General features: G+C 34.5%; 1 protein-coding gene across 3 annotated transcripts in view; it reads left to right on the top strand.

The window, feature by feature from the left end:
- The window catches only part of CSMD3 (CUB and Sushi multiple domains 3), a 1,176,048-nt gene that overhangs the window by 544,248 nt on the left and 618,647 nt on the right, over nt 1–13,153 (top strand). For all 3 annotated transcript variants that reach the window (XM_068525309.1, XM_068525308.1, XM_068525307.1), the window contains one exon: nt 4,418–4,539. In XM_068525309.1, the coding sequence (XP_068381410.1) occupies nt 4,418–4,539 (122 nt within the window). The remainder of the gene's footprint in view (nt 1–4,417; nt 4,540–13,153) is intronic.

Here is a 13,153-nt window from a genome sequence, read left to right as displayed (position 1 = left end):
AAAGTAATTACAACATGCATAAAAAATGGTTATTACTGATAATATGTAAAAACCATGAGAAAAGGACAATTGAAACTAGAAAAAGTGTACATGAACAGAAAAATCAGAGCAAAGGAAATAGAAATAACAGTAAAAACTTCTGCTAAACCATACTAATAATGTAGAGAATTGGAAATCAAAATGTTATTAACATATTTAATGTAATGACGAAAACACAAATAGATAACACTATTATTTTGGTGAGACTGTGGAGACCTATTCTTCTTTATACCATTTTTGAGAGTATACTGAAAAAAAGTGTGGAGTAATTTACACATATTTATCCAATTTTTAAATCCTCACATATCGTAGCTAAGTAAGCCTTTGAAGAATTCATTCTGCCATGATAGCACAAATATAAAGAACACGTATTAGCACAAGTATAAAGATATAGGTACCAAGATCTCCATTCCTGGATTGTTTTATAGCTGAAAAACTTAAAACAAACTTTCACTAGCATGTGCTGTATAACAAGCAACCACAAAATCTTAGTGGCTTACAAGATAATTTTTCCTTTCAGTTGTATTGTATGTTGGTTGCTATGGATCAGCTGTTGCAAATCTGCTCAAATGGCTGGTCTTCTCATTCCCCAACCCAGGTTTAAGGAAACCCCAAATTACCATGTGCTATTCTCATAGTTGAAGGCTGTCAAAAATTTCCAATGCATCCATCTGCTACTGTTGGGACTGTGAAATCTATTAAATAAATCCGCATATGCTGATCTAGAACAGTATTCATGATACATGAGGGGAAAATAAGTTTCAGAGGAATATGTATAGAATTAGCTCAGTTTCTTGAAACACTCAAACACACAAAAAGCCAAGAATTTTGTAAAAACATGTACACCTACAAAAAGAAAATATTTGCACAAATACAACCTTACTTGTTAAGTGGTTACTCTTTGGTTTGGACAGAAGCAGTCAGGAAGACCAGCATATTTATGGGTGATTCTTACTTGTCATTTTATGAGTGCTTTTTTCTTTATTTTTATGTGAAAAGAAAATCATTTTCAAAAAAGACAATTTCTCAGTCTGAAACATATTTTTTTTTAAACATCTTTATTGAAGTATAATTGCTTTACAATGGTGTGTTAGTTTCTGCTTTATAACAAAGTGAATCAGTTATACATATACATATGTTCCCATATCTCTTCCCTCTTGCATCTCCCTCCCTCCCACCCTCCCTATCCCACCCCTCTAGGTGGTCACAAAGCACCGAGCTGACCTCCCTGTGCTACGCGGCTGCTTCCCACTAGCTATCTATTTTACATTTGGTACTGTATATATGTCCATGACACTCTCTCACCCTGTCACATCTCACCCCTCCCCCTCCCCATATCCTCAAGTCCATTCTCTAGTAGGTCTGTGTCTTTATTCCCGTCTTGCCACTAGGTTCTTCATGACCTTTTTTTTTTTTTTTTTCCTTAGATTCCATATATATGTGTTAGCATACTGTATTTGTTTTTCTCTTACTGACTTACTTCACTCTGTATGACAGAGCCTAACTCCATCCACCTCATTACAAATACCTCCATTTCATTTCTTTTTATGGCTGATTAATATTCTATTGTATATATGTGCCACATCTTCTTTATCCATTCATCCGATGATGGACACTTAGGTTGCTTCCATGTCCTGGCTATTGTAAATAGAGCTGCAATGAACATTGTGGTACATGACTCTTTTTGAATTATGGTTTGCTCAGGGTATATGCCCAGTAGTGGGATTGCTGGGTCGTATGGTAGTTCTATTTTTAGTTTTTTAAGGAACCTCCATACTGTTCTCCATAGTGGCTGTATCAATTTACATTCCCACCAACAGTGCAAGAGTGTTCCCTTTTCTCCACACCCTCTCCAGCATTTATTGTTTCTAGATTTTTTGATGATGGCCGTTCTGACCGGTGTGAGATGATACCTCATTGTAGTTTTGATTTGCATTTCTCTAATGATTAATGATGTTGAGCATTCTTTCATGTGTCTGTTGGCAATCTGTATATCTTCTTTGGAGAAATGTCTATTTAGGTCTTCTGCCCATTTTTGGATTGGGTTGTTTGTTTTTTTGTTATTGAGCTGCATGAGCTGCTTGTAAATCTTGGAGATTAATCCTTTGTCAGTTGCTTCATTTGCAAATATTTTCTCCCATTCTGAGGGTTGTCTTTTGGTCTTGTTTATGGTTTCCTTTGCTGTGCAAAAGCTTTTAAGTTTCATTAGGTCCCATTTGTTTATTTGTGTTTTTATTTCCATTTCTCTAGGAGCTGGGTGAAAAAGGATCTAGCTGTGATTTATGTCATAGAGTGTTCTGCCTATGTTTTCCTCTAAGAGTTTGATAGTGTCTGGCCTTACACTTAGGTCTTTAATCCATTTTGAGTTTATTTTTGTGTATGGTGTCAGGGAGTGTTCTAATTTCATACTTTTACATGTACCTGTCCAATTTTCCCAGCACCACTTTTTGAAGAGGCTGTCTTTTCTCCACTGTATATGCTTGCCTCCTTTATCAAAGATAAGGTGACCATATGTGCATGAGTTTATCTCTGGGCTTTCTATCCTGTTCCATTGATCTATATTTCTGTTTTTGTGCCAGTACCAAACTGTCTTGATTACTGTAGCTTTGTAATATAGTCTGAAGTCAGGGAGCCTGATTCCTCCAACTCCATTTTTCGTTCTCAAGATTGCTTTGACTATTCGGGGTCTTTTGTGTTTCCATACAAATTGGGAAATTTTTTGTTCTAGTTCTGTGAAAAATGCCAGTGGTAGTTTGATAGGGATTGCATTGAATCTGTAGATTGCTTTGGGTAGTAGAGTCATTTTCACAATGTTGATTCTTCCAATCCAAGAACATGGTATATCTCTCCATCTATTTGTATCATCTTTAATTCTTGCTACACACAAACATGCACAAGTGATGATTATGTGAGGTGATGGAGATGTTAATTAAATCATCATGTTGTTCACCTTAAACTTACACAATGTTATATGCCAACTATATCTCAATAAAACTGTAAAAAAGAAACCAAATGTTAAATATTCAGAAATTTTGTGAGACCTTGACAAAGCTTTGGTAGCCTAAAATCAGCCAAGGTATTTATACTATGGAAATTGGAAATTGAAAAAATAAATAAATAAAAGTGAACAAGAGAGAAGAAAATGGAGTAATGAACATGGAAGACATACAAGAAGTGGGGTAGTAAATGAAAAAGGGAAGGTTGGTAATTGATGTTGAAGGAAGAAAAATACCATTTGTTAATTATTCCTTATTATAAAATAACAGTTTTATTGTTTAAAATATAGAAGTCAGACACAAACAAGAGAAAATTAAAAGTAACCAATAAATCACCACAAAGTTGTCTAGAATAGATTCATGCTAAAATATGAGCTAAAGGGGAAAAAAAACTAGCTAAAAAATACTAACATACTAGAGAGACACACATTTCATGATAAAAAGATAAGACTTGAAGTTGGAAGACCTGAGCTCGAATCTTGACTATGCTATTTACTAGCTGAGTGATCTTGGACAAGTCAAACAAACTTTTGGAACCTCCATAAACTGATCTTTAAAGTGATTATATGTAAAGTTTTATGTGCGTATGAAAATCTATATTAAACTGTACATGACTTAAAAATACAATGAATTATTATTGATGGAGTGGAAAAAGATGACTTAGGCAGGATTTTAATGGGATGGGGCAAAAAAATGCATATCAAAAGTAATGCCACCAAGAAACTTTTGTGGTGCTCAAGAAGGAAGTCAAGACAGATACAGTGTGGTCAGAAACTCTTTTGTTAATTAGAAGAGAGAAGGGTTAGAAAACTGAGGAAATATTATAACACGACTTTTGTGGGAATTTCTTAAAATTACTTCAGTGTAGCTCTTTTTGTAATCTGAATGGCCCAATTCACAGTTATAAGAACAGAAAAAGTAATTTTAATATTGATGTTTTAATTATGAGTTTTATGCTATTATGCTATTATGAGTCCTAGTGTACTTAATAAATAGAAAGGAAAACACTATTTAAATTGCTAATCAATCCAAAGATTTGCTTCTTCCTCTTTGTAGAATTTTGTTAACACAATATTGAATAAATATAACCTCTCACTAATTAAACTAACCTATTTACAGTCAGAGGACAATTTATCATGCTTCACACTTTTATTCATAACTAAAACTATTCATAATTTTCGATTAATGTTTAAAATATGAGCTTGTGAACTTCAGGGTGTAAAAAACACTCTCATTTCGATGTCACATTAGAATGTCATAATATATATTTCAATGTGGTTATTATTGTGCAATTTTGAATTTAAAGTCTATTTGCAAGTTATTTTATTGCTATGATTTTGCATGTGGCACGCTCACCTTTTAAAATGCAATTTCTCTTTTAGTGAAGACATGTGGTTCTAATCTTCAAGGACCAAGTGGAACCTTTACGTCTCCCAACTTTCCATTCCAGTATGACAGCAATGCACAGTGTGTCTGGGTCATCACAGCGGTGAACACCAATAAGGTAAATGAAAACCATCTCTGGTGAAAAAGCATAACCATAAAGACAAAAACAAAGACATCATGAGGGAAGTGCAGTGAAGAAAATTCATACCTAACGTATGATTTCTGAAATATTTCCTACTTATCCATTATGTAAAACATAAACTTATATGAGAAATATGGAAAAAATGTTAAATACTGCAGTTGTATCCCAACTAACATATAAACGACAACACATTAAAATTATAAATTAATGTTTTCTGAGACAAACTTTTGAAGGTTATAGGTATACTTTTTTTTTTTAAAGAGGCCATAAATAATGGCTTTTCACTTCGTATCTTTCTGCTTGACATATCGTTCAGGTATATCATGTTTTTATACATAGCTGCCTTTCCTTTCAGTGTTTCTCTATTGCCACAGATCACATAGCTTTTCTTTATTATAAAAAGTTATTAATGTGCTCTCCACTAATAGAGGATTCATATTATGGGTACTTCTAAAGGTTGGGTTGTCTTTCTATTTGACTAAAAATTAATAATACATCTAAATATTTATATGCCACAGTACCTCAAACAAAATTATAATGCTGAATGAATGAAAGAGCAGCTGAAAAATTAGCAAGTTTTCTGTTTCTGTTCTCTCTATCCTGCTTCTCCTTGTAAGAATGTATAGCGAGGACCTAAATAGGAAGAGTCAAAATTCCTCTCAGAATATATGATATCTTATCTGAGTTAGATTAAGGAAAGGTTGGTGGTAGAGTCCATAAAACTGCGTCAGATTTGTAGTTCAAATACTGATTTAGAATTTACCTACTAACAACTTTAATCAAGCTATTTAACCTCTCTGAAATTCAGTTTCTTTATCTATAAAATGTGAGTAATAAGAGCATGTATTTCAAAGTTACGAGAAGTAAGTGAGGTAATGCATACAGAGTACTTAGCAGAGTTAATAAGTACTTAAAAAACATTAACTCGTTATTAGATACAAAGTATACTATTTTCCAGAATGTTTTGGGTTTTACGTTCATGAAACAATCATAAGAGTAGCAGGGTTGTTTTAAAAATCAACTCAGTGGTCAATTACACTTGCCTTATAGGAGAGGCCTGGTTTATGACTCATAAGAACTAGGTCAGAAGCCTACGCTCCCCTAAACTATCTGTATAAACCTTGGGAAAATTACTAAATCTAATCCTTCACCTTCACAAAGGAAATCATTTTACTTACCCAACCCGTGTTGTCAATTCAATTCAATTCAATTCGGCAAATGTTTATTTATCGAATACCTTCTTTGTGCAAATTATGGGTTGTTAAGGGAAAAAAATCATGAACTACTTGAGAAAAAATAAACTCACATTTATTGAACATTTAGCAACATGCCGGGTACCATTCGCAGCACTTTTCATGAATTATTTAATTTTAAGACTTCCCTTAATAGATAAATAATTTTATGTCTACATTTAATAAAGAAGATAAATAATGTGTCTAAGATCACATAGGTGGCGAAGGTCAATGCTGTGTACTTTATAAGATGTGTGTTATTTACAATGACGTATCTCACACTAAGACATAAGTATCTTATACTAAGATAAGCATGAAGCAAATTCATTGTAAAGTGTGGGAGAAACACATTGTATTAGTCTTGTATTGAGATAGAAATCTTTTTTGTGTCATATCAGTTACCTATAATTGTCAGCAAAATGTGGTAATTACCTCCTGCTCTATAAGATGTCTACTTTGCTAAGCTTAACTCATTTTCATTATTGAATTACCTGAAGTTTCACAGAGGTCATCACATATCTCCTTGCTTTTCTTAACCAATCTACCAAACTTTTATCTATTCTTTCTCTCCCTAAAAAAATCGAATTTATTTTGTAAGGAAGACATAATTACTTTCTTTGCTATTTTTATCAAATAGCTGATTGAGGACATTAATTTTTGATCTGTTGGTTTATATCCATTTTAAGGTACCCTGTAAAAATCCAAGCATTTTCAACCATCTCCCACAATTATATTTTACATTGTGGCCCAGTTCACTCACACACACACACACATACACACACACACACACACATACATACATACAATGCTACAAAATAATTTTCCCTTACTACATGAATGCAATTCTCTGTTTTTGATTCTAACTTGTTGTAATCTATTTTTAAACTACTGATCATGCCTCACTAAATCAATTTTATGAGGCACTACAGGTTATAACCATATATTTTGACAAATACTGTTGGAAGATTTGCTTACATAGATTACCATGTCAGAACTCTTTTGGGAAGACAGTTACTGGCATAAACCACAGGCACGGAGCTCTCTTAGTTGGTATAAACCCAAATTAACCAAGATACTTAACCCCTCAATATCTATGATTTTCTTCAAAAATCATTGCTCATGTTTTTCTTTATGTTTGATAATTTAAAAGCAATCATTGGGGAGGGTTCAAGATGGTGATACTGGAAGATCCTGAACTCAACTCTTCCCACAGATACAACAAATATACAACTACATATGGGATAATTCCCTCTGAAAGGGGACTGAAAACACAACAGAATCTCCACAACAAAGGGTGAAAGGACAGCCACAAAGGGTAAAAGGACAGTTAGGAGAAACAGAGATGCAGTCATGCCAAGGAAAAAAAACACACCCCAGCCACAGCGATTCACAGTCTGGAAGGATCACAAGGTATGGATATTTTCCTTGAGAAGCAAGAGATTTGAACTTCACATCAGGCACTCCAACTCTTAGATCCTTCACAGAAAAGATGAGCCCCTAAAACACATGTCTTTGAAAACCAATGGGTAATACATCCAGGAAAACTGTAGAACTACAGGGAATGGAAAACTCACTCTTAAAGGGGTCACATGCAGACTCAGTCAACCTGAAAACCAGCACAAAATCACCAGATTGAAAAGTGATTTCAATCACTTGAAAAGGTCAAAGGTAAAGGGGACTCCCTTACTGATCTTAAAGTGTCTGCTGGAGAGGCAGGAACCAGTTGAGATGCTCTCTGGGGACTAAGACACTGGTGGGAGCCAGTTTTGAAATCTCAGGGTACCTTTCTAATACCATCTCTGGAAAGCACCATTTACGAAATCTCCATCTAACCTGTTACTGCCAGGGGATGTACCCTACAACGAGCTCCACCTACTCCTGTGCCTTGGCCAAGCCACAGAACCAGCTGGGATGTGACTCTGCCCAGCGTCCAGCAGCTACCATGACCAGGCCCTGCAGCCAGCCATGATAGAGGCCAGCCCTGCCCACCAGCACACTGCAGCAGCAGCTACAGCCCCTCTACAGCAGGAGGATGCATGCAGTCCACATAGGGGACACCCCTTGAGTGCCTGGCACTTCTGAGCCCTACAGAACATCTCCTACATAAGGTCACACCTCCAAGACTTGGAGAGGTAGCTGATTTACCTAATACATAGAGACAAGTACAGAGAATTAGGCAAAATGAGGAGACAGAGGAATATGTTCCAAGTGAAAGAACAAGACAATGCCTCAGAAAACAAAATAAAGCAGAGTTAAACAATCTACTTTATAAAGAGTTCAAAGTAATAGTCATAAATATTCTCACTGAACACAGGAGAAGAATGGACAGACACAGTGAGAACTTCAACAAAGAGACAAAATATGAGGAAATACCAAACAGAAGTTATAACTGAACTGAAAAGTACACTATAGGGGTTCAAAAAACAAGTTGGATGAGGTAGAAGAATGAATAAGCAAGCTGGAAGACAAGCCAATGGAACTCACCCAGACAAAGCAGCAAAATGAATAAAGAATTTAAAAAACTGAATACATCTTGCGAAACCTTTGGGACAAGATCAACAGGAATAACATTTGTGTTATAGTGGTCCCAGAAGGAAGAGAAAGAAAAAATGAGAAAAATTATTGAAGAAATAATGGCTGAAAATTTTCATAATCTGGAGAGGAAACAGACATCAAGGTCCAGAAAGCACAGAGAATTCTGAGTTAGATGGACCCAAAGAGACACATAACAAGACACATTATAATTAAAAATGGTAAAAGTCAAGGGCAAAGAGAGAATACTAAAAGCAGCAAGAGAAAAACAATCTGTTACATGTAAGGGAAACCCCATAAGGCTATCAGCAGTTTTTTGTTTTGTTTTGTTTTGTTTTTTTCAGCAGAAATCTTACAGGCCAAAAGGAGTGGCATGACATATTTAAAGTGCTGAAAGGAAAAAACAACCAACCAAGAATTTTGCAATAACATACCCAGGAAGGTTATCATTCAGAATTGAAAGAGAGATTAAGAGTTTCCCAGGGAAGCATAAGCTAAAGAACTTCACCACCACTAAACTGGCCCTGAGAGAAATGTTAAAGGACCTTCTTTAGACTGAAAATAAACGTCAGTAATTAAATACTAATAAAACAAAGTAAAAATCCACTGGAAAAGGTAAATATATAGCAAAGGTAGTATACCAATTACTTATAAAGCAAGCATGAGGATTAGAAGACAAAAGTAGTAAAATTAACTAAAATTACAATAGTTAAGGGATACATAAAAAGATGTGAAGCGTGTCATCAAAAGTATAAAACACTTGGGGAAGTGAAAATATACAGCTTTGGAATGTGTTCAAATTTAAGTTCCTAACAACTTAAGACAAACTGCTATTTAATTAGAATGTAGTATGTGAGCCTCATGATAATCACAAGGAAAAAACATTAAGTACACAAAAAAATGAACAGAAATTTAAAAATAATGCTAAAGAAAACAACCAAACCCAAGGAAAAGAGAGAGGAAGAAAAGAACAGAGAAAAACTACAGAAACCAGAAAACAGTTACCAAAGTGGCAATATGTACATACCTATCGATAATTACTTTAAATGTAAATGGATGAAATTTTCCAATGAAAAGACCTAGGGAGAATAAATGGATTAAAAAAAAAAAAAAAAGACCCATCTGTTTGCTGCCTACAAGTGACTCACTTCAGGAGTAAGAACACACACAAACTAAAGGTGAAGGGATGGAAAAAGATATTCCATGCAAATGGAAATGAAAAGAAAGCTGATATGATACTCATATCACAAAAAGTAGACTTTAAAATAAAGACGATAATAAAAGACAAGGGCATTACATAATGATAACAGAGCCAGTCCACCAAGAAGATATAACATTTATAAATGTATATGTACCTAACATAACACCAAGATATATAAAGCAAATATTAACAGACTTAAAAGGAGAAATTGAAAGCAATACAATAGTAAGGGACTTGAACACCCCAGTTACATCAATGGATAGATCATCCTGGCAGACAATCAATAGGGAAACAATAGACCTAAACAACACCTTACACCAAATTACATCCTTAATAGGTATATAGAACAGTCCATCCAAAATCAGCAGAATACAAATTCTTGTCAAGTGCACATGGAACATTCTCCAGGATAGTTCACATGTTAAGGGCCCAAAACAAGTCACAATACATTCAAGAAGATTGAAATCATATCAAGCATCTTTTCTTATCACAATGGCAAGAAAATGGAAATCAATCACAAGAAAAAAAAGTGGGAAAAAAAGACAAAAACATGGAGATTAAGCAACTTGCTACTGAATAACCAATGGGTCATGGAAGAAATCAAAAAACATCTAGAGACAAATGAGAACGTAAATACAACATATCAAAATCTATCAGATACAGCAAAAGAGGTTCTGAGAAAGAACCTACCACAAACAATTATACACCAACAAATTGAACAACCTAAAGAAATAGATAAATTCATAGGAACACACAATTTTCCAGGAATGAATCATGAAGAAATAGAAAATCTGAATAGACTGATTACTAATAAGGAGATTGAAGTAGTAATCTGATACCTTCCAACAAACAAAAGCCCAGGACCAGGTGGCTTCACTAATGAATTCTACAAAACATTCAAAAATTTAATACCTATGCATGTTAAACTTTCACAAAAAATTAAAGAGGAAGGAAGCCTTCCAAACACATTCAAAGACATTTTATGAAGCTAGCATTACCCTGATACGAAAACCAGGGCAAGGACACCACACACACATGCACGTGCGTGCGCACACACACACACACACACACAATTAAATTATGAGCCAATATCACTGATGAACACAGATTCAAAAATTCTCAACAAAATATTAGCAAACCTAATCCAACAATACATTGAAAGGATCATACACCACAATCAAGTTGGATTTTTCCAGAGATGCAGGGATGGTTCAACATCTGCAAGTCAGTTAACATAATGCATCACATTAACAAATTGGAGGATAAAAATCATATGATTATCTCAATAGATGGAGAAAAAGCTTTTGACAATTTGACATACATTTATTATAAGAAAAACTCTCAACAAAGGGGATGTAGAGGGAACTTACCTCAACATAATTAAGGCCATATGTGAAAATCCCACAGCTAATATCATGTTCAACAGTGAAAAGCTGAAAGCTTTTCCTCTAAATCAGGAACAAGACAAGGATGTCCACTCTCACCACTTTTATTCAACATAGTATTAGAAGTCCTAGCCACAGCGACTAGGCAAGAAAAGAAATAAAAGCCACCCAATTGGAAAGGCAGAAGTAAAACTGTCTCTATTTGCAGATGACTTGATGCTGTATATAGAAAACCCTAAAGACTCCACCAAAAAAAACTAAAAAAAACAAAAACGAAAAAACAATAGAACTAATAAATTAATTGGGGAGAGTCAAAGGATACAAAATCAATATACAAAAAATCTGCTCTGTTTTTATACACTAATAACAGGCTATTAGAAAGAGAAATTAAGAAAACAATCCCATTTATAATGACATCAAAAATAATAGAATACCTAGAAATACATTTAACCAAGGCAGTGAAAGACCTAAATACTGAAAACTATAAGACACTGATGAAAGAAATTGAACAAGATACAAAAAAGGAAAGATATTTCATGCTCATGGATTCGAAGAATTAATATTATTAAAATGTCCATACTACCCCAAAGCAATCTACAGATTCAGTACAATCCTTATAAATGCCAATGACATAATTCACAGAACTAAAATAAATACATTTACCCATGAACATCGTAGGGGTTAGGGGTGCCAGCCTACAGCACAAATGAATATCTGCATATAACTTTATAGTCAGCCCTCTGTACCATGGTTTCTTTTCCACAGATTCAACCAACTACAGATCATGTAGTACTATAGTACATATTTATTGAAAAAAAATCCACGTATAAGAGGACCTGCACAGTTCAAACCCATGAAGGGCCAGCTGTAATTCTAAACTCTGTATGGAACCACAAAAGACCTCAAATAGCCAAAACAATTTTGAGAAAGAAGTATTAAGCTGGAGGTATCACATTCTCTGTTTTCAAACTATAATGCAAATCTACAACAATCAAAACAGTGTGGCACTGACACAGAAACAGATGCATAGATCAATGGAATGGAATTAAGAGCCCAGAAATAAACCCACACATATATGGACAACTAATCTAGGACAAGGGAGCAAAGAACATACGATGGAGAAAGGACAATCTCTTCAATAAATGGTGTTGGGAAAATTGGACAGACACATACAGAGAATGAAAGTAGACCACTATCTTACAGCATACACAAAAATTAACTTAAAATGGATTAAAGACATGAATGTATGACCTGAAGCCATAAAATTCCTAGAATAAAACATGTGCAGTTGACATTGACATTGGTGTTTGTGGATCTGACTCCATATGTAAGGGAAACAAATGCAAAAATATACAACTGGGACAACATGAAACTAAAAAGCTTCTACACAGCTAAGGAGACTGTTATCAAAATGAAAAGGCAACCTACTGAATGGAAGAAGATATTTGCAAATAAAGAGTTAATATCCAAAATATATAAAGAACTCATACAACTGAACAATAAAAAATAACATTAAAAAAATGGGCAGAGGATCTGAATGGACATTTTTCCAAAGAATAGTTATAAATGGCCAGTAGGCACATGAAAAGATATTTAACATCACTGACTATCAGGGAAATGCAAATAAAAAACACAATGATGTATTACTGCATACCTGTTAGAATGGCTGCTGTCAAAAAGACAAGGAATAATAAATGTTGAAGAAGATGTGGAAACAAGTGAACCCTCATATACTTTTGGTAGGACTGTAAATTTGCGTAGGCACTGTGGAAAACAGAATAGAGGTTCCTCAAAAAATTAAGAAGGGAACTACCATACGACCCAGCTATCCCACTTCTGGGTATTTATCCAAAGAACAGAAAAACACTAATTTGAGAACATATATGCACCTCTATGTTCATTGTAGCATTATTTACAAAAGCCAAGATATAGAATCAACCTAAGTGACCATCAATTGATGGTCAATGGATAAATAAGTTCTGGTACACACACACACACACACACACACACACACACACACACACACACACAATGAAATACTACTCAGCCATGAAAAAAGGTGAAATCTTGCAATTTGCAACAACATGGATGGACTTTGAGGGTATTATGCTAAGTGAAATAAGTCAGATGGAGAAAGACAAACATTGTATGGTTTTATTCATATGTGGAATCTAAAAAACAAATAACAATAAAAAGCAAACAAAATGACATAAAAACAAGCTCATAAATACAGAGAACAG

The sequence above is a fragment of the Eschrichtius robustus genome, chromosome 17, assembly GCF_028021215.1.
Source record: "Eschrichtius robustus isolate mEscRob2 chromosome 17, mEscRob2.pri, whole genome shotgun sequence".
NCBI lineage: Eukaryota > Metazoa > Chordata > Mammalia > Artiodactyla > Eschrichtiidae > Eschrichtius > Eschrichtius robustus.
The sequence above is the reverse complement of the archived record's forward strand: the minus strand, read 5'-3'. Positions and strand labels throughout refer to the sequence as shown.